This window comes from Nothobranchius furzeri, chromosome 8, assembly GCF_043380555.1.
Source record: "Nothobranchius furzeri strain GRZ-AD chromosome 8, NfurGRZ-RIMD1, whole genome shotgun sequence".
In the NCBI taxonomy this organism is placed as follows: domain Eukaryota; kingdom Metazoa; phylum Chordata; class Actinopteri; order Cyprinodontiformes; family Nothobranchiidae; genus Nothobranchius; species Nothobranchius furzeri.
The window spans coordinates 67,509,233-67,521,925 of record NC_091748.1 but is presented as its reverse complement, the minus strand read 5'-3'; the positions used below and the strand labels follow the sequence as shown (position 1 = coordinate 67,521,925).

Genomic DNA, 12,693 nt, shown 5'->3' with positions numbered 1-12,693 from the left:
GTGATGGAGAACCAACCGGACATTGTGGTGGTGGACAAACAACAGAGGACAGCTGTTGTGGTTGATGTGGCAATACCAAGTGATGGTAACATCAGATAAAGGAACATGAGAAACTAGAGAGGTACCAGGGCCTCAAAGAAGAACTTCAGAAAGCCTGGAGAGTGAAGACATAGGTGGTGCCCGTGGTCATCGGGGCACTCGAGGTAGTAACCCCCAAACTGGAAGAGTAGCTAAAGCAGATCCCAGGAAAAACATCAGACATCTCAGTCCAGAAAAGTGCAGTTCTAGGAACAGCTAAGATACTGCACAGAAGCCTCAAGCTCCCAGGTCTCTGGTAGAGGACCCGAGCTTGGAAGGACGAGACCACCCACAGAGGGTGAGATGGGCATTTTCATTATATATATATATATATATATATATATATATATATATATATATATATGTATGTATGTATGTATGTATATATATATATATATATGGATGGATGGATGGATGGATGGATGGATGGATGGATAGATAGATAGATAGATAGATAGATAGATAGATAGATAGATAGATAGATAGATAGATAGATAGATAGATAGATAGATAGATAGATAGATAGATAGATAGATAGATAGATAGATAGATAGATAGATAGATAGATAGATAGATAGATAGATAGATAGATAGATAGATAGATAGATGGATGGATGGATGGATGGATGGATGGATGGATGGATGGATGGATGGATGGATGGATAGATAGATAGATAGATAGATAGATAGATAGATAGATAGATAGATAGATAGATAGATAGATAGATAGATAGATAGATGGATGGATGGATGGATGGATGGATGGATGGATGGATGGATGGATGGATGGATGGATGGATGGATGGATGGATGGATGGATGGATGGATGGATGGATGGATGGATGGATGGATGGATGGATGGATGGATGGATGGATGGATGGATGGATGGATGGATGGATGGATGGATGGATAGATAGATGGATAGATGGATGGATAGATAGATAGATAGATAGATAGATAGATAGATAGATAGATAGATAGATAGATAGATAGATAGATAGATAGATAGATAGATAGATAGATAGATAGATAGATAGATAGATAGATAGATAGATAGATAGATAGAAAGAAAGCCCCAAATAAAAAATATTTTTTTTCTATTCAAATAGAAAACAATCACTAGTTTGATTTCTCTGCATTTTGTATGTGCTTGATGTCTACAGCTGCTCTCAGCTGGCAAGATGCTAAAGATCACAGGAGCCAGACTGGAGGATTCTGGGAAATACACCTGCCTGGCCACAAATGCAGCCGGTGAAGCTCAGCAGAATGTTCAACTCAGCATTCACGGTAAAGTGAACATACGCTGAAGATGTTTTACTTCTTCAGTTCATTCTCCAAGAGACTAGTTAGACAAATAAAAATTCCATGCTATAAATTATATTATGTTTATCACTGGATGTGTATGTCAGAGCCGCCCAGCATCTCGTCTTCTGGACAAATCATCAACCAGACCATTCTGTCGGGCTTTTCTACTGAGCTAGAGTGCAAGGCCACAGGAAGTCCTCTACCTGGTGAGAAGGCCTCCTCCTCTATGTTTTACTGCCACTACTCACAGCCTGGAGTCAGGGTATTCATACGATATTTAAGACTAATTTCTCTGCTTGGATGTGCTGCTCCAGCTGTTACGTGGCACAAAGATGGCCGACCTCTGACCATTGCGGCTGGTGTCTCGGTGCTGAAGCGTGGCCAGGTGCTAGAGATCGAACAGGCTCAGCTGTCTGACGCTGGAATGTACAGATGTGTAGCTGTCAACCTGGCTGGAGCTGCAGAGGTGCTCTACAGTCTACAAGTCTTTGGTGGGTTTGAGCTTCTTTAGTTAGAATTTAATGATTATTCTGGTAGCTGAAGATCACATCAGCATCTCCACTTTCCTTTAGTTCCTCCAATCATCTCCAGCCCAGGCGGTACCCTATCAGTTGTGGTGAACGAGGCCACTCAGCTGGAGTGTGAGGCCTCTGGGGTTCCTGTTCCCAGTCTGACATGGTTAAAAGATGGCAGCCCTGTGGCAAGCGTTTCTCATGGCATACAGGTGTCCATAAACAGCTGATTGATATTTTTACATCCAAAATCTATTTCACATTTTTTTTCTCTATCTTAGACCAGAAGATTATAAAATCTAGAAGTGACCTGTTTCCTGTTTTCTTCTCAGGTGACACCCAGTGGCAGAAAGCTGTTTCTGAACAGCGTGCAGGTCAGTGATGCAGGTAGATACACCTGTGTGGCTGTTAATGCTGGAGGAGAGCAGCAGAGGGAGTACGACCTGAAGGTTTTTGGTGAGAAACTGATGTTTGCTACTTGTTCCACGATTGGATTAACAATATCATACCTTTTATCATTCTAAAATGTATTACCATCTAGTTTATTAACAAATACCCTTACTTTGTCATGAACTTGTATTAGATATCATGAATCTAGTGAAATGTCTCATTTAGCATGTTTTTGTGGTCAGTTTCTGCTTTATTAGGCCAAGAAAAAAACTCCTTTTGGAGAACATTTTTACTTTCTTCTACTTCCTGTTTCATTATTTGACTCACTGTTCATTTGCATAATAATCTGAAGTAAAGCAAAAGGTCATTTTATTTTCACACAGGCTCCCAGGTAACATATAAATGTGTTAATTTAACATAAATGTTGTTATGAAAAGGTTCCGGTTTGGCCTGAGAGATTTGTAAGGTCTGGTCCTGAGAAACAGAGGCACATTTGTTGTGTTAACTGCTACCATTCTTTACTGGCTTCCTGTGTTTGACCAAATTCTGAACAGCAGTTCTGTTACTGTCGCTTCACAAGACTCAGTTAGTCCAGAAGCCAAAGTGAGACTGAAACTGGTCCTAAGATTGTTTACAAGGCCATGCCTGATTTTATGGGGAAGAGGGTCCTCATTTTCTGGCTGTTTTTCTACACATGTGACCTTTTTAACAGAGATTAGATTTCATGAACTCCCAGAAAACACACACACATGGGCTGCCATGTTTACATATTAAACAGCACACGATTATAAACAGCTAAAGTAAAGAAATCTTCTCTTTTTAAAATCACAAATGACTGTAGAGGGTCTCAAGATTTGTGATTTTTAGTTTTAATAAATGATGTTGTAAAGCAGGGGTATCTAAACTTATGAAGACAAGGGTCAAAGTCAAGTTAATTGTATTTTTTTTATTTAAAAAAACTAAAATAATTAGATGGTCATTTTTTTCTTTGCCCTTTTCAAAATAAGTCCTAAATAGAAAAATATTAATATTGATCTTAACATGAAAATGTTAGAAAGTGTCAATCTACATCAACAGCTAATGTTCTAAAAATATATTTACGGGTCTCACAAAATTACTCAAAGGACTTTGAATGGCCCAAGAGCCTCATTTTGGACAAAACTGTTAGTATTAATCATTATATTTGAAACTATTATGAATGACATCGGGAGGTCTAAAGAGTGCAGATTAAAACCAATATTCCTCCTAATGAAAAAATGTTAGCATGTTATTCTTGCATAGAAACATTTGTATCGTCTCATATTTGTGTCTGACTCAGTACCACCGAACATCAAAGGTGAAGAGGTGAACGCTACGGTCATGCTTGGAAATCCTGTTGAGCTGCTATGCCAGAGCGATGCGGTCCCTCCACCCACGCTGTCCTGGTACAAAGATGGACGCCCTCTGTTTAGGAAGCCTGGTCTGACTGTCTCCTCAGATGGTAGCTCACTCAAGGTAGGGTGTAACCAGGGGCGCAGATGGGATTTTCAAACTGGGGGGGGGGGGGGGGGGGGGGAAACAAAGTTCCAATCTACCCTCCCCCAAACACACACACACATACATGCACGCACGTACACATACACAAACTATTGCAAGAACCTTGACTAGAGCTCAGTCGGTTTGTGTAATTTCATCCAATGGTTTAAGAAAAAACACTATTATATACGTGTTTGAAGCCCTTCTGCAATGGAACACTGGCAACAAAACTCTGCCTGATCAACACTATCCACGTCAGTCATTTGTTATTCTACCAGTCAATTACTAACCAAAACCTCATGCTTTATGCAAAACATTAAATGATTTTCAGCATACCAGTCTTTACAGAAAACATAAAAGCTCTAAAAAACTGCACATAAAATATATTTTAAAAAAATTCACTTATAGGGTTGGTCATCGTTAGATTTTGAACGATTCTGATTCCGATTCCAGTTCCAATTCCTTGTTTCAATTCCGTTTCCTATCCATTCCCGATTCTGTTTCTTTCAAGACATGACATGTTTTACATGAGCACAGGTCCTACTTGATGAAATAATCTTAACTTCAACGTGAATTTTAATTCATGAACAATAACATCACCTTCATTTAGACAAAAACATGTTTTGGAGGAAAAAAAGAAAAAGACTTAAAGCACAACCAGTGTGTTTGTTTCTGACCACAACCAAAGTCTGGAAGAAGCCTCTGGGATGAGAGGCTAAATGTCTCCAACATATCCAGAAACGTCCAGCTGTTTTCAGCTAAAACTCTCAGGATGATCATGTCCAGGATGACTGAGAACTACACCTCCATGCTGCAGCAGCATTCAGTCAGAACAGACAGTGAAACTTAAATGTAGCTGCTGTCAGTAACAATCTAACAGATTTTAAACATTAAAACTCTCAACAGAAATAGGTCAGAAAGGAAATTAAAATGTTCACAACGTTGTGTGTGATTTATCAATCAATCAGTCAATCAAAGCTTTATTTATAAAGTGCCTTCCGCGACCCTGTCGGGAAGCCCAAGGCGCTGATTAATAATAATTTATTATTATTATTATTATTATTTATTGTGGCAGAAGCTGGTGTGGTCCACCACAAAGAAGCTTCTCTAGCATGATGACTTTAATTATTCTACAGGTTATTGTTCAGCCTTCTGATGCTCACACACACACACACACACACACACACACACACACACACACACATGAGTGTTGGTGAGCGGCTGCGTCCGACTGCTGACGCTCCGTGTGTGTTTTTATTTCTGCAGTGAGACAAACTCACCTCACACCATCCAGAGTTTGTTCTTTGAAGCTTCTATTAAATCCACCATGTTGACGTATTTAACAAGTTTCCTCTACGCTGCAGGAGTTAAAGTTTACATTACGGAGTAAAAGTTCGGCAGATGCGTTTGTTTATATCTGGGTGGGGGGAGGGGGGACTCGGTGCTGCACACAGACAGCTGGTGTGATCAGCTCTGAAAAGCGTTGATCACAATTTGCAAAACACGTTTATTTTTCACGGAGATCGGCCACGGATTCCTCTTCCAGTTGGCATTCTAGGAATCGAAACTAGGAATCGAAATAAAAAAACTTTGAACGATTCCGGGAAAAACTAACAGTTGGAACCGGTTCCAATCGATGCTCGATACCCAACCCTTATCACTTAGAGCAGTGATTCCCAAACTTTTCAGCCTGACCAACAAATGTTCCTTTGTATTGTTACATTATTTAGAAATTTTCATTTATATATGTATATATGTAATTTATATATAAATATATAAAGCTCTTTTTAGATTTTAGATTTTACCTATTTTTTATGATTATGTGGCACACCTTGACTTTCACATGTAACGCATCGACATCTGCCCCTTTTTTCACTGCTTTTTTTACATTGTCGCTACGTCTGTCACATTTGCTGTGTTTTTACCATCATTTCTACATCCATCACGTCCCAAAGAAGGTTAAACAAACATCAAACCCAACGTTTGGAGCTTGAAAGCTCCACACACCTCTCGTGCAGCACCAGCTGTCTGATGCTGAAGCAGCCTCAATCTTCCTGGCTGGATGAGTGAATTTCTTCATCAGTCAATAATCTGCTTCATAATCTGAGTCAGTCATTACCAGACAAAGTGATCAGTCAGCAAAGACCTGACCTGCCGGCAATGATACGTTTTATCTAATATTTGCGCTCTTCATGTTGCGAGCATCTCCTCCTCTCCCCGACTGGCGGGAGGCACCTCTGGAGTTAGTGTTTGTTTACGTCATGCTGCATTCAATGTAATTGGAAAAAGGAGCTTCAAGTGCTTATAACCTCAGATTTGGTTTTCTTTCTGGCCTTGGTGCGGGGGACGGATCGGGGTCAATCTGAAGGGGGGGGGGGCAGATCCTCCCCCATCCCCCACCCTATCTGTGCGCCTGGGTGTAACGACTTATTCAAACAATTAATCAAAAATAGCATTACCAGCTTTGGTTTTACTTCTCATTTATTTTTATTAGCTTTATAGGTGATGTATGGTTATTGTCATACTTACTGATCTGTTTATGAATCTGATTGGTAGGTTAACAGTGCCCAGGTGCAGGACTCAGGAAGATACACCTGTGAAGCCACTAATGTTGCTGGAAAAACAGAGAAGAACTACAACCTCAATGTTTGGGGTACATTGTATATCCTCTTTCTCCTTATGTCATTCTGTACATTTAGCATTTACGCAGTTGTTAATGCTTTATTTAATTATTTATTAATGCTTAATATTGCACTAAGGAACCTAATAAAGGGGTCTTCATTGTGAAGTGTTACCATTTTATTTAGAATACTGATGAGGATGAGCCCTTGTGTCTGATAACACAAAATCTGGTGTTTCATTATTATTATAAGTGTGGTAAATGAGATCTGAACTATGTTTATTTGATAAAAGTGAGCTTATTTTGATCCCATCAGCAGGACTTCATCTCTTTGACACTCATCAAGTTAGATGTGAGCGCCTCCTTTAGACCTCATGCTGTATTTGCAGTGTCTCCCAGCATCAGTGGCTCAGAAGAGGTATCCCCTCTGACTGTGACTGAAGGAAGTCTTATTACCTTGGTGTGTGAGTCCAGTGGCATTCCACCTCCTAACCTCACATGGATGAAGGATGGTAAATCTGCACACTTGTGCAAAACAAAATTGTACAGTAGGAGCCAGAATACTAGAAGTAACTAGTGGTTTTTTTTTTTTTTTTTTTTTTTTTGCATATTTTTCAGGGCATGATCTAAAATCAGACCATCGGTTCAGGATTTTATCAGGAGGTCGTCAGTTGCAGATTTCCAGCACTAAAAAAGCAGACACTGGTTCTTATACCTGCACAGCTTCCAGCACAACCGGCACCACCGCCAAGGAGTACAGTCTGCAGGTTTATGGTACAAACGTCTACAACATCTACTCATCCATTGGTCAATGTTCAGCTTATTTATCATATATAAATAAAAACATACAAACAGCTTTGTCTGGAAAATCTAATATTACAAAAAATTCTTCATTTAAAATGGCAAGAATATTTTCCATCTATATATGCTGTACAGTATATATACTCTACAGATGTGGACAAAATTGTTGGTACGCTTCGGTCAATGAAAGAAATATCAACAATGGCCTCACAGAAGTGACATAAATCTGATCAACGTGTTAATAAATAAAATTATATGGAATTCAACCAATGAAAATCAGACATTGCTTTTCAACCACGCATCAACGGAATTCAAAAATAAAAAATTAACTCATGGAACAGGCCTGGACAAAAATAATGGTGCCCCTAGAAAAAGTCTGAAAATAATATATCCAATGGGACATGTTAATTCATGGTGTGTCCACTATTTAGAAGCATAGATGTCTTCAATTTTGTTATCAGTCAATGGACCCGTATATAGGGCTCCAGGTAGTTACTTTGGATGGGTGAGATCTGCCCGGAGTTCCTTAAGGCTCTGGATGTTGTAGGGTTATGTTGGGTGATGTGGCTCTGCAGTATTGCATGGACATTGGGGACATTGGGGACAATTGGGGACAATTATTTTTTAGGAATCTAGCTGTCAGTAAGTATTTCTAACAGCTAATTTAATTTCCCTGCCTTCTCAATCCCAAGTGAGTCATGGCAGATGTGTTAGGGTCCTGTTAAAGGGGAATTTCCTTCATCATTGTCGCTACATACTTGCTATAAGAATTGCTGTAAAGTTTCTCACAAAACAAGTCAATGATTCTATGCAATCTGCTGGGTTTCCTTACATAGGAAATGCCTAAGTAACAAGCACAATGAACTGAATTTAATGCACTGATATGTAGGTTTACTTTGTGAAGTGTCTTGAGACGACTCTTGTCGTGATATGATGCTGTATAAATAAAATAAATTGAAACTGAATTTCTCTTGGTCATTTAAGACCCCACATTTGGATTTTCATGACCCACATTGTGATATGAACCCCAACTTAGTGAAGTACTCTAAGTTGCAAAGTATGACTTTAATTAAAAAAAACACTTTTCTCTCTGCAGTTCGCCCTTCCATCAGACGTGATGAAGACGATGAAGACGTTGCCGTGATGAAGGGAGGTGACTTGACCCTACACTGTGCTGCAGAAGGTGTACCACGGCCAGCGATCACATGGCTAAAGGATGGGCGACCCATAACGAGTCAGCATGGTGCCAAAGTCCAGAACGAGGGGCGACTGTTGCAGATTAAAGATGCTAAAGTGTCAGACACAGGGCGTTACACCTGCATCGCAGTTAATGTAGCTGGACAGGCGGACAGCAAGCATGACATCAGCGTACATGGTGTGGATTTATGATCATGTAGTCTGTTTCATTTTTAAACTAACCACCAGTCTGAATCTTGGAATTGCGTTTTGTTGTTATTTTTCCTCATCATGCTCAGTCCCACCTACCATAACTGGTCAGGTGCAATTCCCAGTGAATGTGAGTGTTGTGGTGAAGAACCCCTTTTCTCTGAACTGCGAGGCTTCCGGGATCCCTCCTCCGACCATTTCCTGGTTAAAGGACGGTCAGCCAGTTAAGGCAACCAGCTCAGTGCGCATCCTCTCAGGTGTGTTCATTTTTGATAGTTTTATCAAAAACTGTGACGAATCCTTCAGCTGTTGTATAATGTATTAAAGGACTTTTGAGGAGCTTTTAGAGCAACGATAGGCCCATAATATGATAAAATCTTACCAGTTTGATGAGATTCACCTCCCCCGTGTGAATTTGACTGGCTGCAGACCCAGATTCCACTGATTCAAGCAGACATGTCCCACTCCGAAAGAAATCACTTCTTCTAAGCTGTGGAGATTGAACTCCCTGCTAGCTACACTGAGAGTTTTTTACAGTTCAGGGGAAGAGGGATCCGTACTTCCTGGATGGGGAGGAGTAGGTTGTGATGACACAGCAACAACCCCATCCTGCTGTCTGCAGCTGCTGTGTAGACCAGCAGGTTTACAGCTGAGATAGGAAAATGCATCCTTGAAGCCAAAAACCGCTTTAGGGTTTTTTTTGATGACGAAATAACAATATAACATGGTCAAAAACCTCTGTACAAGACAACGGTTGCATTTCCCTTACATGTAACATTGTCTTCTGTGCCGTCCTTGTACAATTAAACCAGCATGATAAGTTTAGCATGATATAGACCCCTTGAAAGTTATCGTTTACACCTGGGTAACTGCGCACATCCATACAAGCTGGAGGGCAAGAACACAGTCTCTAGCCATTATGCAGAACTTTATCTCCACGATTTAAGCGAACAAAATGAAGCTTACGGGTTTACTTTAAATCATCTAACACCTAAGTTGACGGACAAAGCTCGAGAATAAAAAAAAATATGCAAGGGGACAGATGTGCCGACAAGATGGTTTTTGTTTACAATTTTTTTTCCAGGAAAGATAACTCTGTGCATGCTTAACCTATTTAATGATTAGATCATTTCAGTTAGTGTCCATGTAAACAGAGATTTTGGATTTCCGACCAACCAAGATTTGAATCGGATAGGGGAAATTTGACGCACGCAAACGTAGCTATTGGGAAGTTTCGCAAAAACCTTTATAAAGTGAAGCCACGAGACCTACATCTAATTAAATAGAAATTTTTAATATTTTAACAGCTCTTAAATCATTTGTGTTATCCGAACATTATCTTCAGAAAACAGCAATAACCATTATTGCTGTTATGTTGGAAACTTGAGACACTCTTTGAATGATCTGTTTCACCTCCAGGGGGACGCAATCTCCGTCTGTTGCAAGCGGCTGTGGAAGACGCTGGGAGGTACACTTGTATCGTCTCAAACAGCGCTGGAGAAGAAAGAAAGAACTTTGACCTTGACATCTTAGGTAAAGAAAAAGTATCAAAGAAATCCTTAAAATAGCAGATTTGAGTCACATTTTATGTTTTGGTTCAATGATTTGATTGGCAGTTCCACCAAGTATTGTGGAGGAGGGAACGGTTGTGGAAACTAAAGTAAAAGAAAAATACAACATCACTCTCACCTGTGAGGCATCAGGTAAATTCTGCTCCTAATGTATTCCTAATATAAGTTTATTCTTAACAGCTTTATTCATTAACCCTTTAACAATGTTCCAGGTAATCCAGTTCCAGAGATTAAATGGCAGAAAGATGGACAACTGCTGGTGCTTGACAGGCACCACCAGGTTTTGTCTTATGGCCACTTTCTCCAGATATTTGAGGCCCAAGTGTTAGACACCGGCAGATACAGCTGCACGGCCTCTAACAGTGCAGGGGACCGCAGCAGGCACTTCAACCTCAATGTTCTAGGTACAAAGACACCTCCACTTCATTTTCCTGCCGTCATTTTAGGAATTACTTCAGATTGAGCAATGGTCTTTGATGTGATTGATGTGGGTTACCGTCTTTTGCCAGTTTCTCCCACCATTGCTGGTTCAGGCCCTGACATTTCTGCCGAGGAGGTAACGGTAACCCTGAGCAGCCCCACCTCTCTGGTGTGTGAAGTGCAGTCTTACCCACCCGCTCTGGTCACCTGGCTCAAAGACGGCACTCCGTTAGAGTCCACTCGACACGTCCGAGTACTTCCAGGTCTGAGATGAAAGGTGCAGGAAAATAAATGTAAAACGACTTTAAGCTTTAGTGTTATGTTTCTTACAGGTGGACGAACGCTGCAGATTCTCAGTGCTAAGAAGGAGGATGCCGGGAGGTACACGTGTGTCGCTACAAATGAGGCCGGAGAAACGCTGAAACACTATGAGGTCAAAGTTTTTGGTGAGATTCCTGCATTTGTGAGAGTTAAAATGTCTACGAACGTTATGAATATGACCAAAAATATTCTTGACTAAAGTTCCTCCACAGATCAATAAGAATGACATTCTTGGAGAGGGACTGGCCCCAAAAGAGGTGAAGATCAAGATTAACAGCACTTTGACCCTGGAGTGTGTGGCTCAGGCCTTTCCTACCCCAGCAATGCAGTGGTATAAGGACGGACAGGTAGAATATAGTCATTAGTTCCACTGATTATACCTGCAAGACATTTTAATCTTTAAAAATACATAAAAAAAACAAACCTCCACAGATCCTGCGGGCTGATAGCCACGTGTCCATTACATCCAACGGCCGCACTGTTCAGATCAAACACGCTCAGGTGTCGGACACAGGCCGCTACACCTGTGTTGCCACTAACGTCGCTGGAGAAGACGAGAAGGACTTTGATGTAAATATACAAGGTGAACTGTGCACTGATGATCTCGTGTTAACAGGGATTGACTCTGCAGAGAAACTGAGATAAATCCAAGAACGCGTGATTTGTTGTCTTTTAAATGTGAGAACAATGAAGCTCCATAAGTTATCCGAGCAAGGTTAATATATGTTATTGTTCCCCTTCTTTTAAGTTCCACCAAGGTTCAACAGAGCCGGTGGAGTCGGTGAGCCCTCCTCCATTCCAGGCTTTGGAGGAAATGCTCGGGACGTGATACTCAACAATCCCATCTCTCTGTACTGTGAGACAAATGCTGTACCCCCTCCAACACTCACCTGGTACAAAGATGGACAGCGAGTCAGCTCCAATGACAAAGTTTTGATCCTACCAGGTGAAGCAGATGAAGAAAATCATTCAAATCTGAATGATTTATTCTTATTAGTTCATTTTGTTTTTATTTCAGGTGGAAGAGTTTTACAGATTCCCAGAGCCCACCTTGAAGACTCCGGCAGGTACACCTGCATGGCCATCAATGAAGCGGGACAAGACTCCATCCAGTATGACATTAGAGTACTAAGTGAGTCTGTTCAGCAAACTAGTTAATTAGCACTGAATGAAAGACTTTCATACTGAACCCTTTTTGGTTGTGTTGATCTGTTCGTCACCAGTACCTCCGAGTATACGAGGAACAGGCAGCGACGCTCCTGAAGAAGTTACCGTACACCTCAATAAAACAACTCAGCTGGACTGTCAAGTGCAGGGAAACCCCGCCCCCAAGATCACCTGGTTTAAAGACGGACAGGATATCAGCTCTCATGGTCCACTTAAGATTTTGTCCAACGGTCGGACACTTCAGGTAGCAGAAATCATGAAATGCTATTAAACATGTTCTGTCTCTGAAAACAAACGATTATCCAGCAACTCCTGCAGTTTTACATAAAATAAGTTAAAACTTCATGGATAAAATATCTAATTCATTCAAAAATGCCAATCTGATCGCTTTGTTTTGTCTTAGTATGTATGATTATGTGGTTAAAGTGTGATGTTCTGCAGAACAAGAACCTGCTGAAAAAGAGTTTCAAACAGAGTCAGGCCCGATTGTTTTTAATCTGTTCCTGTCTAATAAAGTTTTGAAATTCAATGAAATCTGCACCAAAAGTCTGGAATTAGCCTACTGATGATGAAATAGTTTGTAAATTAATACATTTAATGAAGACA

General features: G+C 40.6%; 1 protein-coding gene across 3 annotated transcripts in view; it reads left to right on the top strand.

The window, feature by feature from the left end:
- hmcn1 (hemicentin 1) overlaps nt 1-12,693 on the top strand; it is a 128,920-nt gene that overhangs the window by 77,126 nt on the left and 39,101 nt on the right. For all 3 annotated transcript variants that reach the window (XR_008566149.2, XM_015970954.3, XM_015970953.3), the window contains exons 36-56: nt 1,243-1,366; nt 1,489-1,590; nt 1,699-1,875; nt 1,957-2,108; nt 2,229-2,352; nt 3,605-3,780; nt 6,358-6,454; nt 6,811-6,933; nt 7,040-7,195; nt 8,319-8,597; nt 8,698-8,865; nt 10,028-10,141; nt 10,225-10,311; nt 10,392-10,583; nt 10,689-10,862; nt 10,932-11,045; nt 11,122-11,267; nt 11,353-11,503; nt 11,669-11,866; nt 11,939-12,052; nt 12,144-12,331. Coding sequence is in view for 2 of the 3 variants with exons in the window: in XM_015970954.3 (XP_015826440.3) it covers nt 1,243-1,366; nt 1,489-1,590; nt 1,699-1,875; nt 1,957-2,108; nt 2,229-2,352; nt 3,605-3,780; nt 6,358-6,454; nt 6,811-6,933; nt 7,040-7,195; nt 8,319-8,597; nt 8,698-8,865; nt 10,028-10,141; nt 10,225-10,311; nt 10,392-10,583; nt 10,689-10,862; nt 10,932-11,045; nt 11,122-11,267; nt 11,353-11,503; nt 11,669-11,866; nt 11,939-12,052; nt 12,144-12,331 (3,156 nt within the window). In the remaining variant the exon portion in view is untranslated. The remainder of the gene's footprint in view (nt 1-1,242; nt 1,367-1,488; nt 1,591-1,698; nt 1,876-1,956; nt 2,109-2,228; nt 2,353-3,604; nt 3,781-6,357; nt 6,455-6,810; nt 6,934-7,039; nt 7,196-8,318; nt 8,598-8,697; nt 8,866-10,027; nt 10,142-10,224; nt 10,312-10,391; nt 10,584-10,688; nt 10,863-10,931; nt 11,046-11,121; nt 11,268-11,352; nt 11,504-11,668; nt 11,867-11,938; nt 12,053-12,143; nt 12,332-12,693) is intronic.